Below are 12,276 nucleotides of genomic sequence, written 5' to 3' on the forward strand. Positions count from 1 at the left end.
TCAGCTTTGAATTCAAAGTCTGATATCTATGATCCGTAGGTTCTTAGGTAAGTTACTTTCCTTCTCTTGGCCTCAGTTTCATCATTTACAAAATGGCAAGATTGGACAAGATGGCCTTGAAGGTCTCTTCCGGTGATAGAGCCGTGGGCTCCTTCAAACCAACATTTTACTTCCAGTGACACTGTACTTGGTAGATGGGGAGAAACTTGTAACCTCAAACTGTCGCTTTAAATTAGGAAGTCTTGTTTCAGGTTTTCATTCCTATGGAGACTGAGGTTGGATTTCCATTGTATTGTGTCACAGGACCATAGAAGTGGATGAGAATGAGAGCCAAGTTAACAGGAAAAGTCACACGTTTTGTTTTCATTGTTGATGTTGGTTTGTTGTTTTTGGGTTGTTTTTGTTTTTACCCAGGGATGATTAGCTTGTAGCCTGCAGCTTAGGCTGTTGGCAGTCAGGTATCTGTTTCCATGGGAACAAGAAAAGCAGCAGTGTTATCAAAATGTGATAAGTTGCAAAGAATAAAAATTCACTATTGCAGTGGTAGACCAAAAGATCCAGTGAGCTCCCTATTATTTTCCCCCTTGGCAAAACTGAAAGCGGCAGGAGTGGGAGGGGAGTGGGGGTGGGGGGGAGAAGAAAACATTTGAAATGCCTTGGTTTTACAAAAGAAAAGGATGTCATAAATGCTCATAGAGGGCTTTGTTGTTATGGGGAAGGGGAGTATTGGGAGCGAAATGAATGAAAAGAATGAACAGAACCAAATAGGCTCAGAGACCTAATATATTTTGAAAATTATCACAGATTCCAAAAGAAAGGGCCCAGTTACTTTCCCTCCATGCCCAAATTCCCCCACGCATTTACACTCCCTGCAATGAAAGAATACACATAATTGAGAGGAAGATCATGATGAATTTGCTTTTCTTCCTGGATGAAAAATGTTTTGGACTCTGGGGTGATCACTAAGTCATTACTGGATCACACAGAATAGTTTCTTGTACACAGTAGGCACTAAATGGTTGTTGAGTTGAATTGAATTAAATTATCAGAATATCAGTGAAGAGAGAAGTTTAGAGTATGCTCAGTTACATGAATTCAGTCTAGGTGTTAAAAGGTGTTCTGGATGCTAAGGGCTATAGATTTACCCTGGACCATCAGAAGATTTCAAGGATGAAGGACTGGGGGAAAGAGAAATACTGTTCCAAATAAAGCTTTTATGTTTTAATTCTTAAAAATATGTCCTATGCCGTATCTTCAGATTTTATTGAAATTAGACTTTGTACTAATGAATATTTAGTATAATAATGAAGTTATTATATGAATATCAATTCTAATGTCAACTCCAGACAAAACAGTTTTTTGGGGGGTTTTTGTGTTTTTTTAGGCACTTGGGGTTAAGTGACTTGCCCAGGGTCACACAGCTAATGAGTATTCTGTGTCTGAGGCTGGATTTGAACTCAGGTCCTCCTGACTTTAGGGCTGGTGCTCTATACACTGCACAAAATACAGTTTTTTTAAAAAATTATTTATGCAGACATGTACATTGCTAAGATAAATATATTGTAAAATTCTATATAAATTATATTATAAAATCCTATATAATGGCACTGATTTAAAATTTTATCCAAGACCAATAGTTTAATCAGTAAGGGTTGTCAGACTAGATTTGAACAGATTAAACTTCTAGTTCTAGATCTAATCACTAAAAGATTGTGTCCCCTCAGCCAAGTCAGTTCAAGTTTCTGTTCTCAGCTTCCCATCTGTGAAATGATGGGGTTAGACACTATTATGTTAAGATCCCTTCTAGCTATAACATTCTGTGGTCCTATTTACATCCAAGCTATAGGACAGAATTAATACAAATTAGAGAACTATCCCCAAGACAATTGATTACAGACTGTGCCCCTGAACAGCATAATCTAAGACAGGTAAGTCTCGCATAGACAATACACCCAAACAAAGTGAACATGACATTCACATAAATTAATAAAATGCATAGATAAGCAATCATGGGGACTAAGAGATTAACTCTTATTCACAAAGAGCATTTGAAGTGGTTTAGTATTAGCTTTGTGGTTGAACAGTTTAAAAATTGGTGACCACTTTTCTTTCTTCCTTCCAGTACATGAAGATGATGGGTGTAAACTCCTGTAGCCATTTTTTTGCCTGGCTCTTAGAAAGCATTGGATTCCTGCTGGTTACCATCATCATTCTTATCAGTATACTCAAGTTTGGGAATATTCTCCCCAAAACGAATGGATTCATCTTGTTCCTGTATTTTTCGGACTATAGCTTCTCTGTTATTGCCATGAGCTACCTCATCAGTGTCTTCTTCAACAACACCAATATTGCTGCCCTGATTGGAAGTCTCATCTACATCATTGCCTTTTTCCCCTTCATTGTTCTAATTACAGTTGAGAGTGAATTGAGCTTTATAGTCAAGACATTCATGGTGAGTCTACTGTGGAAATTACCAGGGTGTGACAAGTGTATCATTTTTGTTCCTAGACACTTCAGTTAAAAGTTTACTTCCCTAAATTTAAAGCTGAGGTGGAAGGAAACCAAACTCAGTCCCCAATGTTATCCTACATTTTTATATAGTTGTGAGTCCAAGCTGGCATATGTCTGTATGAAGACAATTTTGAAGACAGCTTCAAAAAATTATTTGACCATCTTTTCTTACTCCTTCCAAAGTCTCAATGATGAAATGTATTTATTTTACGGTAATGAGTATCAGCATCCTTAAGAAGAATAGTATTGATGCTGTGTAGCATTAAGATGGCCATTTCATGCATGGTCCAATTCCTTGTAGGCCCTGAAGCCTAAAGGCCTGAAATATGTCTGTAGTCATGATACACATTATAAATTAGAGGGACATCTATGCTAAAAAGAGTAGGAGTGTTGCCCACATATGCTGAGGTACATAGTTTAAGAAATTTTCTAATAGCTCTATTTGTATGGCACATCTTGTATGACATTTAATTTTTATATTCTAAAGCATTGGGCTCATTTGTGAATATTTGAAGCTTTTTTTTTTGAGGCTTAAGAAGTTCCTTTAGAATTTGGAAAGTAGAAGTTGAACACATCACTCATTCACAGTCAGATTAAAATTTTGTCTTAGATGTGTTGCTGGTGGAACGGGATAAAACAGTCCATTCAGCACTAGCTATTTTGGATTTAGATTTGAAATTTCTTAAAATTATAAACATTCAATTTCAAGTACATGGTCTTCCCCTTTTATATTTGTGTAATAATGATTCTGTTATGTGAAATAAGCTCTTAAATTGTACATGTTCTTCATCAATTAAGTTTTCTTGATGATATTTAAGCTTATTGTTTAGTCATTTCAGTCATGTCTGACTTCGTGACCCCATTTGGGGTTTTCTTGGCAAAGGTACCGGAGTGGTTTGCCATTTCCTTCTTCAGCTCATTTTTACAGATGAAGAAATTGTGACAAACAGGGTTAAGTGACTTGCCCAGGGTCACACAGCTAGTAAGTGTCTGAGGCCAAATTTGAGCTCAGCTCTTCCTAACTCCCTTTCTAGTGCTCTATCCATTACGCCACCTAAGCCCTTATTTAAGCTTAGCACTGTGGTATTCATGGGGGTAGGAGAGAGGCATCTGCACCTGTGATTTCACTGGCATAGGCAAGCCTAGTACAAAAATTCCCCCTTTTGAGGCAAATTGGCAACTCATCAGTAATTTACAGTCTTAGAGAGTTCCCTAGTCCATTGAGAGGTTTAGTGACTTGTCAATGGCTGGCTAGTATATGCTAAAAGCAATCCTTCAACCCAGGTATTCTTAGCTCACTACACACTACCATCTGCTATCAGTCAAAACATCAATTAAGTATCTAACATAATTTCAGAGCAACATACAATGATTTGAGTTGTAACTGTGTCTCATGAGATATAACCCGTGATCACACATAGCATACCATCTTTGGCTACACAATGAATAATGATGTTTTCCCTATTCATATTCCTCTGATTTTTTTAGTCTGTCAAAATTTTCTCCTTTATTCCCTGTTCTCTTGTGTACTAATAGTAGGAGTAGTAGTAGTGGTGGTAGTAGTAGTAGTAGTAGTAGTAGTCATCGTTGTTGTCATAGTTGTAGCCATAGTTGTAGTAGTAGTAGTAGTAGTAGTGCTTTTTAAGGGGATATTTCCATATTTTCAAGTATACCTAAAGAGTGTCAGTTTTCTATACACCAGCGTCTAACTTTTAAGTATTTTAAGGTACCTCTGGGTGAAGTACATGATGAATATATGAAACATCACTCCTATGTGTTTTTCTCACAGAGCCTACTGTCCCCAACAGCATTCAGTTATGCTAGTCAGTACATTGCCCAATATGAGGAACAGGGTGTTGGTAAGTTCACTTTCTTTAAAATTGGATTTCCATCTTTCACAGTCATGATATGTTTCACTGAACAATATCTATATTTATTTTGTAGGTCTTCAGTGGGAAAATATGTACAGTTCTCCCGTCCATGATGACACCACCTCCTTCGGCTGGTTGTGTTGCCTAATTCTTGTCGATTCTGTCATTTACTTCCTTATTGCGTGGTATGTTAGGAATGTTTTTCCAGGTGAGAACAGGATTCTAGCAAATAGCCTGATGCTGTGATTATATGAAATATAATGTCTGTAATACATTAGATGAGATGAGCTGGAAGAGTACCTACATCCATAATATCACAGATCCATTGGAGTTTTCAGGTAGTCTATGTATATCAGTTCTGGGTATTTTGCAAATATGTACTTGACTGGGTAGAACAGATAGGCTTTCAGATAGTGTGTGCATATATTTACATATGCATATTTGCAGGCACGTATACATATATGGACATGTATGTGTTTGTGTGTGTGAATATATACATATATATATACATATATATATGTGTATGTATAAATGGAGGGACAGAGGAAGTTTAGACCTGAGATTTCATTGGCATAGGCAATTCCCAATGAGGAAATTTTCTCTATCCATACAAATCAGCAGCTGCTTTATAACTTGTAATCTCAGAGTATTGATGGGCATGGTTAAGTGTCTCATATGCGATCACGTAGTTAGTATGTGTCAGAAGCAGAAACTCTTCCTGATTCTGAGTCACACTCTATCCACTATGACATTTTGCCTTTCAAGTGTAAATGATACTATATATGGTGGGAAATGCCTGCTAAATGTCATTTCTAAAATTAAAAACCATTCAAAGGGGAAATCATGTTTTAGCTTATTATTCCCATGGTATTTCCTAATTGGAGAGTCTTAAGGAACATGGAGCAAAATCAAATCAAGTCAGATCTTCCATATCCCAAGAATGAGATGTTTTGAACGGTTTGAGGGGATTTCTGATTATCCTAATTATGCAAACTGAATATGTAAGACCCTTTATAGAATAGGATGACTTAGGATCCTTCTTGCACTATGGGTCTAAGGTGATATGTTATATATCTGTAATGACCTTTAGTCATTTCTTATTTATCCACATTTAGAAACACAGCAGCTGATTCAATGTTGATATTATGGCTGTGCAAAAGAGAGACAATATGGCATCATGGTTTGAGTGCTAGACTTGGGTTCATATCTTGCCTCTGACACTTATTAGTCCTGTGGCCTTAGTGCAGTCACTTCTCTCTGAGCCTCCATTTCCTTGTCTATAAAATGGGAATGATGTTATCTTATGTTATCCCTCGCAGAGCTGATATCATATGCTCAAATGAAATAATATATGTATAGTGATTTTCAAAAGTACTCTATAAATGTCAGTTTATTGTGTAGTTTCAAGAGAAGAGATTTTGTGAGACAATGTCATAATATTTATTCCTTTTTAGCATTCTTCCCTTTTATTTGGTAGTTTTCATGAACATCAGTTAATATGGTGACAAACACCTCAAGGATATTCCTTCGTTTCACACCAGATAGACCAGGGGATCTTAACCTTAATGTGTGTCATAGACCCTTCTGGCAGTAGGTCTGGTAAAGCCTGTGAGCCTCTGCTCAGAATCATGTTTTTAAATCCATAAAAGAAAATACATAAAACAACAAAGGAAACCTATTATGCTGAAATAGTTATCACTTTTTTAAAGTTCACAAATCCTAGATTAAAAATCTGAATTAGACCAAGACAGCATATTGTACCAAGTAGTACTTACCCTTGCTTTCTGAGATTCCCTAAACCCCATCATCTCTCTAGAGGAAAGATCACAGTGGACTCCTCTGCCCCCTGACCCCCACCCATTCTTACCTGGCCCACTAATAATACACCATGTTCTTAGTGTTTTAATAAGCTTTGCCAAGAAGCATTACAGAAGATCATTTAGTGGGGTGGGTGAGAGTGGACAGAAGGGGGCATGGTTTTTAGTAACAGTTTAAAAGAGAGGCAGTAATACAAGTTACACAAGTCATTAATACAAGTGTCTTGGTCTTCAACAGCTTTTATAGGTTATTTTGCTTCCTTCCTACCTCATCTCCACCCAATTTCCTCTTGCCTAGGCTTGACTTTGCTATGAACTCAATTTCTGTCATACTGCTATGGATTTAGCCATCCAGGGCTAATATCCCACAGACCTCCAGAATCTCCTTCTCTCTCTGTTAGGAGGGTGGGGGAGTTGGAGAGGATCTGGCTAAGCCTTCCTATATTACCTCCAGTTTAGTTATTCTTGGAATACCTCTCCCTGACCTTGGAATACCCTTTCCCTGGCTGTGGCCTGGGAAATTATCACACAATCCCCTAAATTTAGCTACTGACAAGAAAGGATTTTTTTCCCTATCTGGGTAACCAAAACAACTTGCCCTCCATTTTGGGATTTCACCTTAGTCAGCTCAACTTCCCTCCAGGGTTTGAGTGTTCTATCTTCTTTGAAAGCTATTCTCTTTTACCTTATACTATTCTCTCCATCCCACCCCACCCCCCAACCCTTTCCTTTAGTTTGTACCTAATTCCTTGCTCCACTAACGAATTGCTTAGAATGTTGACAAACTATACAACTTGCCCAAGGTCACACAGCCAGTATGTGTCAGAGGTGAGATTTGAACCCAGGTCTTCCTGGCCTCAAGGTCAGTTGTCTATGTACTATTATACCCTGATGACTCACTTTTTTTTTTTACAAAAAATATAAATAACAACTTCAATCTTATGATAACATAGTTTCTTCTCCTCCTTGATGCTATGCATATAAAGAAATGAAAGGTGGTTTGCATTTTCAATTTGACATTTGGTTTTATTTGCACATTACAAAGCAAAATGGACTCAGTGATTTTGAACTATCAAGCTGAAGGTGACTTTATAGTTCATCTGATCAAACTCCTTCACTTTATAGATAAGGAATATAACATTCCTTCATTCATTTTTGGATGTTTCTCATTAATAATAACCATCACTCTTTATTTCAATTCTAGGGACTTATGGTGTGGCCTCTCCATGGTATTTCCCAGTTCTTCCTTCCTATTGGAAGGAGCGCTTTGGATGTGCTGAGGTAAAGCATGAAAAAAGCGCTGGCTTTCTGTTCACCAATATTATGATGCAGACTACCAGCATAGCTGGCAGTAAAACAAGTAAGTTCATAAAATGTTTTATTAGAGGGCTAATCCAAAGAGGGATCATGACGGACACTTTTCATTACATTTCTCCAAACTGTAACATTATTATCATGTTAGTCATGGATGGCTATACCTACACATATGTATATGGACACTTATGGGGATTAAATTATGACCCAGACTAGGTTCATTAACTCAGAGAATTAGCATATGATGCTAATCAGGGTAAAGGTTATAGAACCACTTCCGGGCTTAGTTAGCCTTACAGAGAGAAAAGCTTATTTCCTTCAATCAATGAATCAATCAGTAAGCATTTATTAAGCACCCAATATATGCCAGGCACTGTGCTAACTGCTGATGCTACAAATACAAAGGATAAAATAATCCCTACTCACAAAGCACTTATATAGATGTAATCTCTAATTCCAGCCAACTTTCTTTTGTCAAAGAGGATCAAAGGCAAAAAAAAAAATCGTGTGATTAATTTAGCATCACCCACTTTACTTACGCATACAAATTGTCTTTCTCTGATAGAATGTAAGTCCCTCAAGGACAAACGTTTTCATTTTTGTCTTTGTTATCACCCGTGCTTAGCACATAGTAGGCACTTCATAAATACTTATTGATTCATTTGCTTGATTAGAAAAGACTAATTCAAGGTTTAAGTCCTGCTGACATTTGTACAGAGGAAGGATGGCATGCATACATTGAGCTGCAAATTAGAATAGAAAGAGCAGCAAACTTTTCCAGTGGAATCCATCTTATTTTGACAACTACCTCTATCAATTACTAGCTGTATGCCAATGGCAACTCATCTATTATCACAAGGTTGTTTTGAAGAGAGCACCTTATAAACTATAAAGTACTGTATAAAACATTATCTTCTTAATGGTGGCCTAATTGTTATTAATTATAATTATAATACGTGGTTTATCTTCCATTGCATGTGCAAGGATTGACTTTAGAGTAATGAGATGGATTCCATAGGCCACACATAACATCTGCCATCTTACTTTATGGTAATCCTTATATTTGTTTGTTTCGCATGTTGAGATCGTCCTCTCTTTTTGGCTAATAAAAAAAATCCACCTTGGCTCCCCTATTAAAGAATAGCCCTTCTCATATTTGAGAGCTATTGAATAAATAAGAAATGATCATTTCCAAGCAGTGTTCAAGGACACCTTTCTTCAAACAGATAAGAAGGAGGTAAAGCTTTGAGAATGGTATAAGTGGTTGTGCTCTTTTCTTATTCACTTTTAAACTAGATGAAAAGGCCAAAGGCTATAATAGAGATGATTCAAATAGTTATCTGCTGGCAAATATTTTTTCAAATATAATTTAAAACCTGCAGTTGTATTTCCATGGTCTTAAAAAACTTAAATCAATTTGGTGTACTGATGATTTTTCTCTGACTTATCTAGGTCCTGAGTACATCTTTCCTTCTAACCTGGAACCTGAACCAAAAGATCTCACAGTTGGAGTTGCTCTCCATGGCCTCACCAAGATGTATGGCTCCAAAGTTGCAGTGGATAATCTCAATTTGAATTTTTATGAAGGGCATATCACTTCATTGCTGGGGCCTAATGGAGCTGGGAAAACCACCACCATGTAAGTTTCTTTTGAAGGGCATATTTTTATCAAGGGAACCTGCAGTATGTTACTTAACATGTGCTCTCCTTAATACGTCCTCACCTTCAAATATAGAAAGACACTAGTAATTCCCTACTCTATATATAGAAGAAAGATGAGCCACTTCATGGACCATATATCACCTACCTTCATGAGGAATTAATTTCTTGGAAACTGCCTTAGACCCATCTACCATAGCCTGAAGCAGTAAGGGAAAATCTGTTTATGCTCACCTTGATTCTTGAACTATTGTTGCTATGAATAAATGTAATACTATACAGTATATGCAATTGTCGATCAAAGGCAAAATCCCAGTGGGGCAAGAGGTGAGAGTGCATAGGTTATCCCTTCTCTCCTCCAGTCTTACCTAACACTTCTTCATGTGAGGAAGGATCACATTCTGCACTTACTCTTAACTTGACAGTTTGTTTTTAAATTCTAGTGACTTACCTCCAATATGCCACATCACATATAGCTGATGAGTAAGATTTTTGACATTGTGGGAATATACGGACAAGAATGGTACAGGACATGCAGGCATGGATAGATTATTTTCTGCCTTAATTTTTTTTTTAAACATTGGGTATCCCTATCCAAAAAAAAAAAAAGAGTGAGTCTCCCTGTGTCTGTACAGTTATATTGCACAGTGGATAAAATTCTGGGCCTGAAGTCAGGAAGACTTGTTCTCATGAGTTCAAATAGGGCTTCAGGCACTTACTAGCTATGTGAACCTGGGCAAGTCACTTAACCCTATTTGCCTCAGTTTCCTCATCTGTAAAATGAGCTGGAGAAGGAAATGGCAAATCTCTCCAGTACCTTTGCCAAGAAAACTCCAGATGGGGCCATAAAGAGTTGGATACAACTGCAATGTCTAAATAACAATTCCCTATCTTTATCAGGCTGGAAATGAAAGGCCAATACATGGCCCCAGTGCTTCTCTATTTGGCATGGAAACCTAAAACAACCTGAGCTCATTTGCCCCTCTTCAGGCCATCTACTAGACCTCCAGTTCAGAACTCCTGAGCTCTTGAGATCCACCATCATTAGCCTCCCTGGTAATTGGGACTACAGACATGTGGTACCACACCTGACTCTGATCCATGCCCTTGAAGGAAACTCCCAAGTAGATGGGACCACATATCCATTTTAGTATTTCCTTATGCTTCATTCTGTAGCCAGGTCTTTCCTGTTTGCTCTTTGGAAGGTGGTATGCTCAAATATAATTTGCAAATATATGTGGCCAGTTTAGTAAAATAAGTTCTGTTTCATCACTTGGTTCGTGCCTAATTACTCTTCTTATTTATTTCCAGCTCCATGTTGACTGGATTATTTGGTGCCACAACAGGCACAATATTTATTTATGGAAAGGACACTAGAATTGATCTGAATCTTATCCGGAAGAACATGGGTGTCTGCATGCAGCATGATGTCTTATTCAGTTATCTCACAACCAAGGAACACCTTCTTCTCTATGGCTCCATCAAGGTTCCTCACTGGAACAAAAAGCAACTACATGAGGAAGTAAAAAGGTATGGAATACGGCAGGATAACATAGCACACGGCAAACCACATCTCTTGTGTTAACAAAATGTTTAATAGGAAATTTTTTTTCTTGTTAAGCTATTTTTTAATCCTTCCTATGCTGCCATCTGCTTACAAGTCTTTTTCTCTGTTTGGGGTTCCTCATCAGGGAGGGATTCTATCAGATCACTCTCCTTCCTTGGCTTTTGTGACATTACAATCATCTTGCTTTTCTACTTAAGATGACAACGATGATAATAATAGCTAGTATTTATGTATCACCTACTACATGCCAGGCACTATGTTAAGCACTTTACAAATATTATCTCATTTGTTCCTTATAACAAACCTGTGAGGGTAAGTGCTGTTATTATCCCCATTTCACAGTTGAGGAAACTGAGGCAAACAGAGGTCATGACTTGCCCAAGGTCACACAGTAAGTGTCTGAGGCTGGATTTGAACTTACGGCTTCCTAACTTCAGGCCTGGTATTCTATCCACTGCACCATGTCACTGCCTAAAGATCTTGGGTTCATAGATGTAGAGATGGAAGGATTGTTCTATATATAGAAGAAAGATGAGCCACTTCATGGACCATACACTACCCACCTTCATGAAGAATTAATCTCTCAGAAATTGCCATAGAAAATCCAATCCTCTCATTTTACAGATGAAGTCACTGGAGCCCACAGAGGTCAAGAAACTTGCTGAAGGCCATGTAGACAGCAAGAGACAGAACTAAGATTTGAAATTACCTTATTCCAGATCCAATACACAATATAACTTCTTTGATTTCTCTGTTTTCATTCACTGGATTGTCATAATTCTTTTATTGGCCTAACTCTGAGCTTTCTGGGTTCAGTAAGTTCAGTCTTTCACCTCTTTCTCATCACTCTAGACGCTTTGTAGTTCTCATACAATACTGGCTTTGACTATCCACTCTATGCTGGCCACTGATAAATATAAATATCCCCAGTCCCATGCTCTAAGCTGAACTTGAAATGTTCAGTGGGCAGTTTGGAAGTACAAGGTTGAAGTTAGGTGAGAAGACAGTACTGGAGGCATCTTCAGTGTCATTTATCAGTGAGGCATAGAGCTGATTGTTAAAGCCATCAATGAATGAGATCTATAGAATGGAAGACAGAAGAGCAGAGTGTGATAGAGTGAACCTCAGGGAAAGTTCACACACTTAGGGCAATAAAAAGATGAAGATGCTCCAGTGAGGGAAATCAAGAAGGGAAAGTCAAAAGTCACATTATGCAGTGGAAAGAGCTCTGGATTTAGATTCAGAATTGTCTTGCCTTCACTTCAAATTCAGAATGTCTAAAATTAGCTACTTCTCTCAACTTTCTTGTCTTTGTCGACGATGACACCATTTCCCCATCTTGCTGTCATCTTTAATTCCTCCCTTACCTTCACTCCCTTGATCATTAATAACTAAATCCTACTAATTTTTACACTGACATGTGTCTTGTATACATCTTTCCTTTCCATCCCTCATGCTACCCCTTTTTCTAAACTTTCCAGCACTACATCGGTAGTACTACATCAGGATAACTGAAATGAAATTACTTGAATAAGCT

At 37.7% G+C, this 12,276-nt stretch overlaps 1 protein-coding gene across 1 annotated transcript in view; it reads left to right on the forward strand.

The window, feature by feature from the left end:
* ABCA12 (ATP binding cassette subfamily A member 12) overlaps window positions 1-12,276 on the forward strand; it is a 240,178-nt gene that overhangs the window by 170,023 nt on the left and 57,879 nt on the right. Inside the window, exons 24-29 of the mRNA XM_021002700.2 lie at window positions 2,123-2,452; window positions 4,301-4,370; window positions 4,456-4,590; window positions 7,404-7,550; window positions 8,966-9,152; window positions 10,484-10,702. Coding sequence (XP_020858359.1) covers window positions 2,123-2,452; window positions 4,301-4,370; window positions 4,456-4,590; window positions 7,404-7,550; window positions 8,966-9,152; window positions 10,484-10,702 — 1,088 coding nt within the window. The remainder of the gene's footprint in view (window positions 1-2,122; window positions 2,453-4,300; window positions 4,371-4,455; window positions 4,591-7,403; window positions 7,551-8,965; window positions 9,153-10,483; window positions 10,703-12,276) is intronic.

Source organism: Phascolarctos cinereus, unplaced genomic scaffold (genome assembly GCF_003287225.1).
Source record: "Phascolarctos cinereus isolate Bilbo 61053 unplaced genomic scaffold, phaCin_HiC Scaffold_7;HRSCAF=346, whole genome shotgun sequence".
Classification (NCBI taxonomy): domain Eukaryota; kingdom Metazoa; phylum Chordata; class Mammalia; order Diprotodontia; family Phascolarctidae; genus Phascolarctos; species Phascolarctos cinereus.